General features: G+C 41.8%; 1 protein-coding gene across 1 annotated transcript in view; it reads left to right on the top strand.

Annotated features, from left to right (window-relative positions):
• The first annotated feature begins 1460 nt into the window (after window positions 1-1460).
• NCKAP1L (NCK associated protein 1 like) overlaps window positions 1461-15898 on the top strand; it is a 163207-nt gene continuing 148769 nt past the window's right edge. The window contains exon 1 of the mRNA XM_075199242.1: window positions 1461-1771. Within this exon, the coding sequence (XP_075055343.1) occupies window positions 1670-1771 (102 nt within the window). The 5' untranslated portion in view covers window positions 1461-1669. The remainder of the gene's footprint in view (window positions 1772-15898) is intronic.

The raw sequence follows: 15898 nt of genomic DNA on the forward strand, positions 1-15898 counted from the left end.
AGACACTTTTCTATTCGTTTAACAAGCACATTTGTGACCTACAGCTACCAGTGTACTTCATTTCAACTTCTGAAAGTGGGTTAAACATTTTAGGCCATTGTATACATTGACTTTAGTGCACCTGCTTGCTCACGCAAGCGCAGAGGGATCTTGCATCAACCTAGCAAGCGGTAAGACTCCTCTTTCCGCTGCCAGACAGTATCGCAGGGGAGCTGAGCTGAGCCCCAGTGACATTTTTTTGATCAATTGTGCGGCCTAAAGATTTTCTATTGTTGCGATAAGCAGCGATAAAACATCTACCAGGGTGTTTATAAACAGACCACTTCGTTTTTCCCTGCCTGTATTAAGCTGGGTACACACTGATGCAATTATCGTGCAGATCACACAATAAACAACCGTTTGGTCAGATACTGCAAGAGTGTGATGCTCCCACGATCATGTTTTATGTTACCAAAGCACATCGTATCGTTTGATTTGGTTTTATAAACTTCCTAAAAACCACAATCTACGATGGAACGATGTTGTTCAAATGTGGAAGTGTGTACGCGCTCAAGACCAGCAGTGTAGGCAGATATCTGTAGAGTGTAGAGAGTCACAGGGGTAAATGTATTAATGTCCGGATTCTTCAACTCTGGCGTGTACAGCGTCTTCGGCGATTAAATTTAAAGCGGCGCTGCATTGTAAAGGGAAACTTCCCTTTACAAGGCAGCGCCGCTTTAAATTTAATCGCCGAAGACGCTGAACACGCCGGAGTTGAAGAATCCGGACATTAATACATTTACCCCACAATCTTTTTAGCAGATGATTATGAGAGATGAAGAGCACAGATTTGCAGGTAAATTGTGTAGGTGTGTACGCATAAATCTGCATGATCATCGGGACTTCAGTCGTTGGTAAAATCGTTACATAAATCACGTCTGAAGTAGTTTTCAATAGTGTGTACCCAGCTGTACACTCTGTTAGTGACTTGACTTTTAAAACTCACAGTGATAAGTTAAGTAAATTTGTCACTGTTGTTGTCCCAAACCACTTGAAAATGAACAGCAACATTACCAATGTTGACAACAAATTAGTAATTCCCAGGTATTCCACTGCATTTATGCTCATCTTCAATAAATATTAACATATAAAGTACAGATAACAAAAAATCGATACTGATAGCGAGAATGTCCCCACAGAATAGGAAGAATTGAACTGTAAAGCTGGTCATTCATAATAAATTTGAATTTTTTTCCAGGGAGAAAAATATCCAGGGACAAATCTTTCAAACCTGGGGCAGTCCCAGGATATTAGGTAACTATACTTATTGCTGTAGTTAAGGAAACTTTGAAACACATACACAAAATGAAACATACTGAAGTAGACACAAAGAGGAAGTGGTATATTTGGAAGGCCCTGCATCAGCTTATATATTTTGTGTATCCTGAGTATCTGTGGGTGTCTGCAATTGTGTGAGCTCATGCCTGTATCACAAGTGCAGCATTTCAGGAAGGAAGCTGAAGCAGCCTCACAATTGTGCACTTCAGTATCCATTTGCATAGTAGTGGGCCTGTTGTGAGTCTGTGTGCGCTACGGATGTGACTGATACGATTGGAGTCAGTGGTGGTCACTTCTTTTGGAGTTGTATAGTGACTTGAAGAGTGGGTTAAATAACCTTTGGCTGCACAAGATGGCTTTGGGTTCAACTTACCAACACAAACTGGCTGAAAAGCTCATGATACTAAATGACAGAGGCAAAGGAGTATTAATACGCATCTATAACATCAAAAAGGTAAGATAATCTTTTCTGCAGCACTTCCTGTTCTACCACATCTTGTTTGCTTACCACTGTTAAGCCACACTGCACCTTATGTCCTTAGCAGATAATAATTATAATAGTAAAACACAGTAGCTAAAGTGACAACATTGTATAGCATATTCAATAAGTAAATCAGCCATGTAGAAATATGGAAGTGACAACACCCTTGGTTTATAATGAACTTACTGATCAGGTTGAAGATGGAATAAGAAGTTAGGAAGTACATCCCAAAAAATTAAAATCTTTATTTTTTCAACTGTACTGTGACATGATTTGATAATTATTTCCTGAAAATGTAAAATACCTGATTATATTTTGTTCTTTCCTTAAAATTTTTCAGAGAATAATCAGCTCTGCAGTTACATTGGAGACTGATTTTTTGATTGAATAAATGTAATGCTTAAAGATACAAAAAAACAGGCATGTTACACTGCATCCAAGTGCACTGCGTGGTGCATCGGAGACTGATATTTTAGTTAAACTAAAATAGACATACAAATTAAAATATTGCTATGCTACGGCAAGGGAGGTGGTGCTAGGCAGCAGCTTACCGCTATTTTATCCACAGTACTATATAAACTGAATCTGTCTACAACTAGAGGATCTCATTTGCCATACACCCTACAAAATGCCTTGATTTTGCACTAGTGCCCTTTGATGGTTCATCCAGCATATTACAAGATACATGTCCAGGGGCAAACGCAGGATTTGTAGAGAGGGGTTTCCACGCCGGGCCGCCAGTGGGTGTCACCAGCATGCATGGGGGCGTGGCTATAATTTTAGACAGTGCTCGGCTGCACTCCAACTCTTCCTATCTCCATGATATACACTGGAAATGCTGAGTGCACTACTGTTAGGTGCACGCAGCTCTCCCAATTTCTGCCCTCTCCTACCTGTTATTGCTGCTTTTACTACTTGTTTCTGCTACTAGTGTCCTAAACTCAGTTGTTTCTTGTCTGGTTCCTGGAATGTTGGGTCCTTGTTTGGAAAACGGACAGGTAAGAAACCCAGCAATGAGTGAACACAGTAGGGGAGCCCCCCAAAGCAGCCCGATATTAAATCAAAAGCACCCACGTTTAATAATTATGCCTTCCATCAACCAACCCAGACAGTAAATTAATGTCATTCACCTTTAATAAAAGGATCCATTTCCCTCCAAACAACCCCAACATTAAATGAATAGTATTTACATCTAATAAATAAACCTATTTTGCAGGTTATTGAATTCTCCCCATAGCATCACCAACGTGGATATTGTGCTGTGCCTCAGCTGTTTTGCGCTTCACAAATAAGACTCTCAGTTTTTGTAGCATAGACTAGGGTAGCGATAGTTAACTATTACTTTAGTCTTAGTTGGATATATGTTTGTTTGTGGAAATTTGTTTCATGTACAGGTGAGTTTGACAAATCTATCTTCTATTAGGCTCTTTGCCTATCATTTTTCTGTGCTATTGGAGGAGCCTGCTCTTTTCACCATCTAATTCTCAGTATATGGCATCAGCATGCCTTTCTTCACATCATTACACTGGCCCGTCATATGCAGTCCTGCACAGTTGTATCACTAGGCCTCGGGGTAACAGACCCTGGATGTCAAGACAAGCACGTAGTGTAAATTCTGGCTTCCTCAATTTAATTTCCCTGACACTACCAAGGAGAGCAGTTTGTAGTGTACAATGTACAAATATTAGCAAACACACCTTTCTTGATAAAGTAATCTAGAAAAACTGTGCCCACTTCCTCTGTGGAGGTCATGTACAATCTCCAAAACGACCGAAGGGCATTGCAAAGTCAGCTGTGCACAAGTGCACCTACATTTTCATCAAAGAGCACTGGTCTATCAAGAAAGATGGTGGCATCTGCAGAGGAGCAGAAGCGTGCACAGACATTGGGGGGAGTTGGGAGATCAATGCAAAATACGCTAAGTATTCATTTTGTGGAGTGAACATATTGAAATGAGATAAAGGGATGGAGAAGGCACATTTTTAGGGGAGTTTCTTGATTTGAGAAGGGGCTCACAGCCAGTTTCACTCAGCAAAGGGTCTTGGATTTTGCACTAGGCTAGAGCTGGTGGTCTTCGGTTCTCTTCCTCTACTTTTAAAGGGACCCATTTTGCACCTTAAAGTTGCACTTTGGCAGAGAAGCCCATTTTTATAGGCACTCCAAGCAAAGTAATAGGAAACATCAGTCTCAAAAAAGTGACATGTGATTGTGTAGTATTTTAGGAGAGAAAGTTTAGTTAATGAAAGGGGTGGCTCTAAAGCAGTAGGAGGTTGGACTTTGATGTGACATTGACAGTTTTGCATAATGTACCTCTTCCGATTCTTCCTCCTCTCCAAACACCTAGGTGGACTTCTAGGTGTCTGCAGAGAGTAAGCGGCAACTTTGATAAACGCTGTGTGAACCATCCAGGTACAGCGGTGTAAAACCAAAGCGATTGCATTGTGCATCCAGCTTGCTTTGTAAATATGTCCCAGTATCTGATATTTCCTGCAATAATCCCATTGGTATTATTTAAATTAGCTATTTTTCAGAGCCAATCATGAGCCGGTCCTAAAAGCTGTAATACTTTCTACAAATTGATGATGACACAGAAAGTTTCTCAGGAACACAGTGATCATACTCTTGCCAGTACATAGGAGACTTACTCTCTCATTAACACTAGGGGTGTGCACCGGCCACTTTTTGGGGCATATTTAAGAAAGCACAATAGTGCTTTTACCGGGTAATTAAGGTGCCTCCGTGTCCTCCGCAAATTTATTAAGGGTGCATCGCAGCAGATATCATGGATATCTGCTGCTTTGCACTCCTCTTCGTTTTTGGGAGCAGTCACCATTCAACAGTATGGTGACTGCTCCCAGCTGCAATCTAACAAGTTCCGAAAAAACATTTTGAAGCTGGCGTACATTATCAGAAATGAAAAAACCCAATGCTGTCAGCTCTGCTCCGAAGAGCAGAGCTGGACAGTGCATGTGTGGAGGGATCACATGATCCCTCCCTTGCATTTACCGCCCGCAGAATTGCAGACAGACCGGGATCTTTGTGGAACTGCACATGCGCAATGGAAAGAAGAAGAGGAACGAAGATGACGTGGAGGAGATCCTAGAGACAGCGCGTCCCAAAGAGAGGGGTAAGTGTGATTTTTTTTATCACAGAAACAGCAGTTTTTCGGAACTGCTGTTTCTGTGTTCCATTTTTAATAAATGTGAGAAATACATCAATCCTTATCCATGCGATAAGGATTGATAACTATTTCTCATTTCTGCCGATCAATGATAAATGTGCCCCTTAGTGTTTTGGGTTTTGGGTTCTGATTAGCTTGAGGTTTTGGGTTCTGATTTGTTTTGCCAAAACACCTGACGAAAGGTTTTGGTTCTGATTTAGGGTTTTGGGTTCTGATTTATTCTTAAAAAAGCATAAAAAGTGCTAAAATCCAGTTTTTTTGTTTTTTTTCCACTCCTACGCTATTATTAACCTCAATAACATTCAATAACAATCATTTCCACTAATTTCCAGTCTATTCAGAACACCTCACACCTTACAATATTGTTTTTAGTCCAAAACGTTGCACCGAGGTAGCTGGATGTCTAAACTAAGCGACACAAGTGGGCGGCACAAACACGTGGCCCATCGTAGGTGGCTGTCTAGGCTTGAATGGCCTTTTTCTGCTCCTCCATCCTCTGCAGCATATAGAGGGTGTAGTTCTAGCGCGTCAATACCTCTTGTTTTCAATGATGACAGGGCATTTTCATTATTTTTGGATTTGGCAGCAACAGTGAACGTATTATAATATCTGATACGCAGCTATCTGGACTGCGTAGTGGAGTGGCCCCGGTACCCAAATTGGTACCGGGGCCACAATACCTCCTCCAGCTGGTCTGAATTCCACTGCACAGATGACTGCTCCTACATTCTCTGCAGCATATAGAGGGTGTAGTTCTAGCGCGTCAATACCTCTTGTTTTCGATGATGACAGGGCATTTTCATTATTTTTGAATTTGGCAGCAACAGTGAACGTATTATAATATCTGATACGCAGCTATCTGGACTGCGTAGTGGAGTGGCCCCGGTACCCAATTTGGTACCGGGGCCACAATACCTCCTTCAACTAGTCTAAATACCACTGCACAGATGGCGGACACCGGACGCACGTCTAACACCAACATAGCTGTGCCGGTGACATGGCCTGCAGGAATATCTCTGATGGAGATAGAACTAGGCCCCAAAGAGCACATAATGCCAAAAAAAGAGTTGCAAGATGGAATTGTCCTTGGGCCCTCCCACCCACCCTGATGTTGCGCACTTTAACAAACCAATTATTTCAGCTAAAGGGCCTACCAAACTGTGGCTGAAATGATTGGTTTGTTTGGACCCCCACAAAACGAGCTGGCAAAGAAAAAAAAAAGGTGCAAGATGGAATTGTCCTTGGGCCCTCCCACCCACCCTTATGTTGTTGAAATAGGACATGCACACTTTAACAAACCAATCATTTCAGCGACAGGGCCTACTAAACTACTGTGGCTGAAATGATTGGTTTGTTTGGGCCCCCACACAAATAAAGCTATTCATCTCTCCCTGTACAAACTAAACTGGCTCTACTGAGGCAAGATGTCGTCCTCATCCTCATCCTCTAATTCCTGGCCCCCTTCAGTGTGTACTTCCTCATCCTACACATATCAATTCGTCCCCGCTGGACTCCACAACCACAGGTCCCTCTGTAGTATCTGGAGGCCAGTGCTGTACTTGATTGAGGAATTGATAATTCATTTTTATGAACATCATTTTTTCTAAGTTTTGCGGAAGCAACCTCCTTCGCCGCTCACTGACCAGGTTCCCCGCTGCACTAAAAACTCTTTCCGAGTACACACTGGAGGGGGGACAACTCAGGTAAAATAGAGCCAGTTTGTACAGAGGCTTCCAAACTGACTTTTTTTCCTGCCAGTAAGAATATGGACTGTCTGACATGTCTACTTGGATGGTGTCAGCAAAGTAATCCTCCACCATTTTTTCAATTGTGACAGCATCCAATGCAGCTGCAGTAGACATGTCTGCAATGGTTGGCAGGTCCTTCAGTCCAGACCAGATGTTCTCAACATCTATGCCAGCGGGTCTTTTAGGAAAACTGAGCTTTTTCCTCGCAGCCACAGGTGTTGAAGAAAATGAAGGAGGAGCTGTTGGCATGTCACGGTCCTCTTCAGAGGACAATCTCCTGACCAGCAGGTCTTTGCACCGCTGTAGACTTGTGTCCGCCGGAAAAAGAGACACAACATACGCTTTAAACCGAGGATCCAGCACGGTGGCCAGAATGTATTCCTCTGACTTTAAAAGAGTGACCACCCTTGGATCCTGGCAAAGCGTACGAAGGGCTTCATCCACAAGAGCTACATGCTTTGTTGAATTGCAATGGTTTACCAGCTCTTCCCTCACTTTCTCCAGCTGCTTCTGCAACAGCCTGATCAGGGGAATCACCTGACTCAAGCTGGCAGTGTCGAAACTGACTTCTCGTGTGGCAAGTTCAAACGGCTGCAGAACCTTGCACAACACGGAAATCAGTCTCCAGTTCGCTTGACTCAGGCGCATCCCCACTCCTTTTCCTATGTCGTAGGTGGCTGTGTAGGCTTGAATGGCCTTTTGCTGCTCTTCCATCCTCTGCAGCATATAGAGGGTGGAGTTCCAGCGCGTCACAACCTCTTGTTTGAGGTGATGGCAGGGCAGGTTCAGACTTTTTTGATGTTGCTCGAGTCTGCGGTAGGCACTGGCAGAATGCCGAAAGTGTCCAGCAATTTTGCGGGCCACCGCAAGCATCTCCTGCACACCCCTGTCACTCTTCAGGTAATGCTGCACCACCAAATTAACGGTGTGGGCAAAACATGGGACGTGCTGGAAATTGCCCATATGTAATGCCCACACAATGTTACTAGCGTTGTCTGACACCACAAATCCCCAGGAGAGTCTAAGTGGGGTAAGCCACTGTGAGATTATTTCCCTCAGTTTCTCTAAGAGGTTGTCAGCGTTGTGCCTCTTATTAAAACCTATGATACACAATGTTGCCTGCCTTGGCACGAGCAGCCATTGTGGAGATGCTGCTACTGATGCAGCTGCTGCTGTTGCTGCAGAAGGCGATGCATCTACCCAGTGGGCTGTCACAGTCATATAGTCCTTCGTTTGCTCTGAACCACTAGTCCACATGTCCGTGGTTAAGTGGACAGTGGGTACAACCGCATTTTTCAGAGCACTGAGGACACTTGTTCGTACTTCTCTGTACATCTTTGGTATCGCCTGCCTAATGAAGTGGAATCTCAACGGGATTTGGTACCTGGGACACAATACCTCCATCAACCGTCTAAATCCCACTCCACTGATGGCGGACACCAGACGCACGTCTAACACCAACATAGCAGTTACAGCCGCAGTTATCCTCTTTGCAATAGGGTGACTACTGTCGTACTTTGTGCTCATGGCAAACGACTGTTGGACAGTCAACTGTTTGGTGAAAGACATAGCGTTTTTACGACTTCCCCTCTGGGAAGATGACCGACTAACAGCAACAGCAGCAGCGGCAGTAGTAGGCGTACCGCTGCAGGATTCCTTGGATGAATCCCGGATTGAAGAGGACTCAGTCTGGCTGGTGACATGGCCTGCAGGACTAAATCTGATGGAGATCGTGTAGGAAGTTGACGAGGAGGGTGTTGGTGGTGTGTATCCAACAGGACCAAGGGATTTAGGTGTCCCTGGACTGATGACGGTCCTAGCCCCAGTTCCTGAACTAATCACTAATCTATGAAGGTTATTCAGGTGATGTATAAGGGAGGATGTCACTAGGTGGCCAAGATCCTTACCCCTGCTTATTTGAGCTTTACATAAGCTACATATGGCCATACATTTGTTGTACGGATTGGGATAAAAATAACTCCAGACCGAAGAGGTGCATTTCTTGGTCTTCTGACCAGGCATGACGATGGGCTTTTTCATCCCATGGACATCAACTTTTTCCCCCCCTGGTGCCTCATTTAAAATAACCACATCAGCATCCTCCTCGTCAAGTTCCTCCTCAGCGCCAGCTAAATCAATAGCCTCCTCCCGGTGTACAACATTGACACCTTGATTATCCAAATCTGGATCTACACTGTGGGTGATCCTTCCAGCATATGCAGAGGGTGTGCTGCAAATGGTGGATGGAGTCACCTCTTCCCGTACAGTGATGGGAAGGTCAGGCTTCGCAACCACCAACACCCTTGGACTCGCCTTGGGGATTTGTGATGTCATCTGTTTAGAAGGCAGAGTTGTTTGCTGTGTAGTTGCTGACAGCATAACTCTTTTAAATTTTTTTGAGGGGGGGAGGAGGAGGGCTTAGATCCTTGGGTGAAGCTGAACCACTAGTCCTGAACACGGGCCAGGGCCTAAGCCGTTCCTTGCCACTCCGTGTCGTAAATGGCATATTGACAAGTTTTCGTTTCTCCTCAGATGTTTTTAATTTTCTTTTTTTGGTAATTTAAGTCAACTTTGGGTTTTTGGATTTTTTTTTTTTATATCCATTATTTTTATTGAAATTTTTTAAGATATAAACATACTAAACAACAAAAAGAAAAGAAAAACAATCGCATACATATCGGAATTAAATGACGGAATTTACAAGATTACATTAAAGCATAATAATAATAAATGTGCTATATTCATTCAGGATCATACATCGTAAATGCTTATACATAAGTATGTTACACATGCAGGGTTTATTACATGGACTCAGATACTTATTATAAGAACTGCGGTAGCCATACATTTAAGTAGATAGAGCATCTGTACTATATGACTTAGGATAGAATGGAGACTCTAACCATCTGTACCATATATTCTCAAATTCCTTCAGAGCCTGTCTGCTAGTATAAACAAATCTCTCGTGCCTTATGGTGGTATTGACCAGTGCCTTCCAATTTTTAACCGTGGGACTTGTCGGGGCCAACCACAGCCTCGCTATACACACCTTAGCCAACATCAATAACTGTGAAATGTACATTTTTGTCAGTTTATTAACTTTCCCCTTCAATCGGAGCCCAAAGAGACAAGTGGCCGGTGAACTAAGAGACACTTCAATTCCAGTAACCTGAATACATCTCCTGATCCTTCGCCAGAAGATTTGTATACATGACCACTCCCATAGAAGGTGCCAAAAGTTAGCATTGATCGAATTGCATTTCGGACAGTTAGGGGTAGCATCCGGGCGAAATTTTGCCAATCTAATAGGGGTAAAGTAGGCCCTGTGTAAGATAAACACCTGTATTTGTTGAAATTTTAATGATGAAGTATAACCTTTAGTACTGTCTGTAACCATTTCCCACTCCTTGTCTGATAAAGGGCCAATATCTATTTCCCACTGATTCCTCAAACCATCCAAATCATCTGCAGTGGATTCATACAGAAGACATGAATACATTCGAGAGATCAGACCTCTATAACCCAAGGCCTGTAATTGTTTCCTCAGTGGATCCACCCCAAACACCAAAGTCTCCCCTTTAAATTGTGTGTTTAGGGCGTGTCGTAACTGAAGGTAAGAATAAAACATTGTTCTGGGTACAGAGAATTCCCCAACCAACTGTTCGAAGGATTTAAGTACATTTGTATCATAAAGCTGACCTACCGACACCACACCCAACCGAGACCACTCCCTGGCCCTCTTCACTATTTTTTTTTGGATTTTGGGTTTTTGGATTTTACATGCCCTCTACTAAGAGATTGGGCATCGGCCTTGGCACACGACGTTGATGGCATTTCATCGTCTATGTCATGACTAGTGGCAGCAGCTTCAGCATTAGGAGGAAGTGGGTCTTGATCTTTCCCTACTTTATCCTCCAAATTTTGGTACTCCATTATATGCAGCACAAGAGAGCTTACCCCTAAACCACACACACTCGGCAAAGCCTTTACAAATTATCTGCGGCACAGGAGAGAACCACTGGACTGGAGTTATATAGCAGTACCTAGTATTTTTTGGTACAGCAGCAACAGTTAACGTAGTTTGACTTTTAAATAGCAGTACCTAGTATTTTTTAACTAATTTTTTTATATATTTTTTCAATTATTTTTGGATAATTTTTGTATAATTTTTTTATATTTTTTTATGATTTTTTTTGTATAAGTTTTTTATAATTTTTTTTTTTTTTTTTTATAACTTTTGAATAATTTTGAAATAACAATGCCCTTAGCAGAACCTAGTATTTTTTGGTACAGCAGCAACAGTGAACGTAGTTTGACTTTTAAATAGCAGTACCTAGTATTTTTGGGTACAGCAGCAACAGAGAACATAGTTTGACTTTGAAATAGCAGTACCTAGTATTTTTTGGTACAGCAGCAACAGTTAACGTAGTTTGACTTTTAAATAGCAGTACCTAGTATTTTTTAACTAATTTTTTTATATATTTTTTCAATTATTTTTGGATAATTTTTGTATAATTTTTTTATATTTTTTTATGATTTTTTTTGTATAAGTTTTTTATAATTTTTTAATTTTTTTTTTATAACTTTTGAATAATTTTGAAATAACAATGCCCTTAGCAGAACCTAGTATTTTTTGGTACAGCAGCAACAGTGAACGTAGTTTGACTTTTAAATAGCAGTACCTAGTATTTTTGGGTACAGCAGCAACAGAGAACATAGTTTGACTTTGAAATAGCAGTACCTAGTATTTTTTGGTACAGCAGCAACAGAGAACATAGTTTGACTTTTAAATAGCAGTACCTAGTTTTTTTTTGGTACAGCAGCAACAGTGAACGTAGTTTGACTTTTAAATAGCAGTACCTATTATTTTTTGGTACAGCAGCAACAGAAAACGTAGTTTGACTTTTAAATAGCAGTACCTAGTATTTTTGGTACAGCAGCAACAGAGAACGTAGTTTGACTTTAAAATAGCAGTACCTAGTTTTTTTTGGTACAGCAGCAACAGTGAACGTAGTTTGACTTTGAAATAGCAGTACCTAGTATTTTTTGGTACAGCAGCAACAGTGAACGTAGTTTGACTTTTAAATAGCAGTACCTATTATTTTTTTGTACAGCAGCAACAGTGAACGTAGTTTGACTTTGAAATATCAGTACCTAGAATTTTTTAACTCATTTTTTTATATTTTTTTTCAATTATTTTTGTATAGGTTTTTTATAATTTTTTTTTACATTTTTTATAACTTTTGAATAATTTTGAAATAACAATGCCCTTAGCAGGACAGAGCACAGGACACAGCACCACTGGATTCAGCAGGACAGAGCACAGGACAAAAGCACCACTGGACTCAGCAGGACAGAGCACTGGACAAAGCACCACTTGACTCAGCAGGACAGAGCACTGGACAAAGCACAAAGAACCACTAAACTGATCAGGAGCTCCCTAACTACAACCTCCCTCATGAGTGATCACAGCCAGAATGAAGATGGCGCCCGCAAGGTGAGTATTTATGACATCCGAGTCTCGCGAGATCCGACGCGAGACTTGGATGTCATAGCCTCGGTTTGGCTCCGTTTGGTGCCCGGAAGTTCCCGAACAGTGCTCGGATCCCGTCGGATCCGCACTGTTCGGGTGGGCTCGGATTTGCAGAATCCGAGCCCGCTCATCCTTAATTAACACTCATGAATATTTTAAAAAAAACACAGTATGCATAATAAGTTATTTATGTGGTATCTCTTCAGATATTTGTTTAATGTACATGTTACTTGTGCTTTTACCTCTTTATATGTTTATCAAGGCGACAACTACTCATGAGAGGAGCCTGCGTCATAAGTATAAATGCGCTCTGATGACAGCTGCTTCACTGTACCCTCGCTATCTGTCTGGGGGTACAGAGTTAGAGCCATTTGGTTCTGTCATCTCTGCATACTATTATATTGCATCTAAGAGACTTTCACATTTGGCAGTCAGAGAAGGAATTCTCCCATACACAGTGGCGCACGCAGGGGGGGGGGTTTCTGGGTCTCCAGAACCCCCCCCTCCGCTAACTAAGTGCCCACTATAGCGGCACTGTACTATACAGCAGCCGCGGAGCTGTCAAAGAAGCGTCCGTGGCGGTGCTGTATTGTATACAGCACCGCCGCAAACGCTTCTTTGACAGCGCCGCGGCTGCTGTATAGTACAGTGCTGCCGAAACGGAGCTGCTGCGCATGCGCGGGTGCATGCGCAGCAGCTCTCTCACGTGTTTTGTTTTTTGTTTGTTTTTTGGGTCAGGGGGGGGAAACCCCCCCTGACAATCCTGATACAGTACTATATATCACACAAAAAAGTGATATTTTGTAATGCAAAATCATACCTCCCAACATTTGGGTAGGTAGCATCGGGACAGGGGGCAAATGGGTCGTGACCACGTCACAATGGACCATGACCCTGGGCGCTAGTCTGGTCTATTCTCTCATCCCCTCAAACCAGGGACAGACCTAAACTTTTCTTAGGTGGGTGGTTTTGTATAGACACGCATCTCCTTCACTTTGATTGGTTAGTACTGGTTGGCCCCACCCCATTTTCCCTGATGATCAGACCTCTGCAACCGCTCACTGCCATTAACAGAGAATACTTCCCAACATTCCCACCTGCCGGACAAAGCTATCACGATTGGGATGGCGGGATAAAGCGCTCAAATTGGGACTGTCCTGCCTAAATTGGGACATTTGGGAGGTGTGCAAAACGGACCATGGGATTATGAACAGATGAGTTGTATTGTGATGGAAATAGGGGAGACCTACTGAAGGCTCCTGGCTCTCTTTAAGATCTCCCCTGGTTAAAACAAATAATTAAATCAAATATATAAGCAAAATAAAGCTGTTGGTGATTAAGGGGCAGAATTATCAAAGATGAATTGGTGTTCTTGTTGGGGATAATTTGGGGCTCGTTTTTGCTTTACCCAATACAAGAATGAGCAATAACATTGTTATCGCTAGCAATATCCGGCTATCAATAAGATGTCTGATGTGACTTCCGCTGTCTGTAATTAAGAGAGGATCACATGCTCCTTCCCACTCTACCATTTAATAAAGCTGCTGGGATAATGTATGGTAAATGCATACTTTACCAAATAAAATGTAACTATTGGGATTTAGTTTCATACATGTAAATTAGTCAATTGTTACTATGTAAACTATTAGGTCATCCTGCATATTGCATCACAGCTGAGGTTAGCTTTAGTACATAAGCAGGGTTGAACTTTACCCTATTAAATTCTTGGTTTGCCAGTGAATATTTAATTCAACTGTGAACATCGCTGCATGATACTACTATTACACTCTAGTACTGACTCTATTTACCAGCACTTGTTTTAGGTGTCTCCTGATGTAGAAACTCTCACTTCCTGTCAGTTAAATTCTAATTATGTTGAGGAGGAAGTTAAAAGCCCTCTGTAGTTACATTATAGTGTATATGTATGTCACATTGACACCAAAACCATGGCTCAGCACAAAACTAAAGATTTATATTTTGCAACTTAATGGCAAGTTTCATATAGAGTTAAATGACATAGTAATACAAACAAAAAAAATTTCAGTGTGTTTTTGTTGTTTTGTAAATGCTACAAAGTGGTTTGAAATTAAAATTTTCATGTTACATGAAACAAATTTTCATGCATTATTCTTAACATACTGTTTTCTGGTGACATACTGGTTGCCAGACTTTGCAATGGCTGCCTTCAATTACAAATTCTGGACTTCAAGAAGGTGCACTTGTCTATTCCTCTTCTCTTGTCCCAAATCAAGCCTTCAATTCTTCCATAAAGACTTATGCCTACAATCTTCCCTTATCATCCCATCCCATTTTCAAGACTTGTCCTATAACCTGTGATGCTCATCCTATCAGGCCATTCCCTAACCATCAATGTTTTAAGTTGTACCTGAAAAGTAATTTCTTCTGGAAGGCTTATTACGATTCCTAAGGATCCTGTCATCTCATTCACTAAATTATATATATTATATATATATATATATATATATATATATACAGACAGTTTAGTTCCTCAAGACATGAACATATGCTCTCTGTGTTTCTTCCTGTTTGGATTGTAAGCTCTAGCAAGCAGGGTTCTCATACTTTTTGTCTCATGTTACATCCTCATATCATATTCACCATATGATTACTATCCCCTTATTTATCAGTGTTGTAAAATACACTACACAACAACTGGTGATAGGTACAGTGGGAGAACCCACCAGACTCCTGTCTTTAGCTGTTTCCAGCCTTCACTGAGCATCATAGCCATCTATAGCATGGTACCTGATTGGGATTGGGCATCCTGTCCATTCAGGTTCCACATGGCACCTTTGTGGTAAAAGGGTAATGGTATGGATCTGGGAAGGGGGGAAACCCATTTCAAATAACTAATGAGGGTCACTACTGAATGAGAAGTAGTTGTCCATAATAGTTTCAATCATTGGTGCAATATATATTTTGTTTACACAGATGTGAGGTGGTGGAGGTTGGGACACGTTTTGCAGTATGTAGGTAACATAATATTGAGACGGACCTCCATGCAGTGCCGTAACTAGACATTTTAGTGCCCTGGGCGAGACAGGGCACCGGCGCCCCCCATCTAAGTGGGAGTGACATTTGTCAAGTGGGTGTGGCCAACCTAATGTGGGGGTGTGGCTAGCATCTGACCACTTTCTGCAGCAATTCTTTCAATTTCTCTCTTCATAGAATTCAGGAATAGCCAAAAAAATGTTCCCTTACTGTCAACACCGGATATAAGGCAAGACAAAGCAATTACCCTGTGTATTACACTGTATCAGTAGGAGATCGGTATATACTGCATTGTATATTATATTAATGTAACCTCATTTTAATATATATCAGCAGAGTGAAGAATATACATCTATGTTTAATGCTGCAGTGAAGTAGTTATGTAAATGGGAAACGCAGGTCAGCCCTGTCTCTCTCTTGAAAGCTTCCTGCTATCCAGTAAACAGAATCACTTTTAACACATCGCCTCACAAATATGATTTACCACTCTCGGAATGTAAATTCTGCCTGACAGCTCCACACTAAACAAGCCCATTTACCGAGGTTCAAATGGCTCAGCTGACTGTTCCGCTAAGCGCCCTGATCCCACACTCCAATCTTTCACAACCTTGAGACAGCGAAGTGTT

Source organism: Mixophyes fleayi, chromosome 2 (genome assembly GCF_038048845.1).
Source record: "Mixophyes fleayi isolate aMixFle1 chromosome 2, aMixFle1.hap1, whole genome shotgun sequence".
NCBI classification, from domain to species: domain Eukaryota; kingdom Metazoa; phylum Chordata; class Amphibia; order Anura; family Limnodynastidae; genus Mixophyes; species Mixophyes fleayi.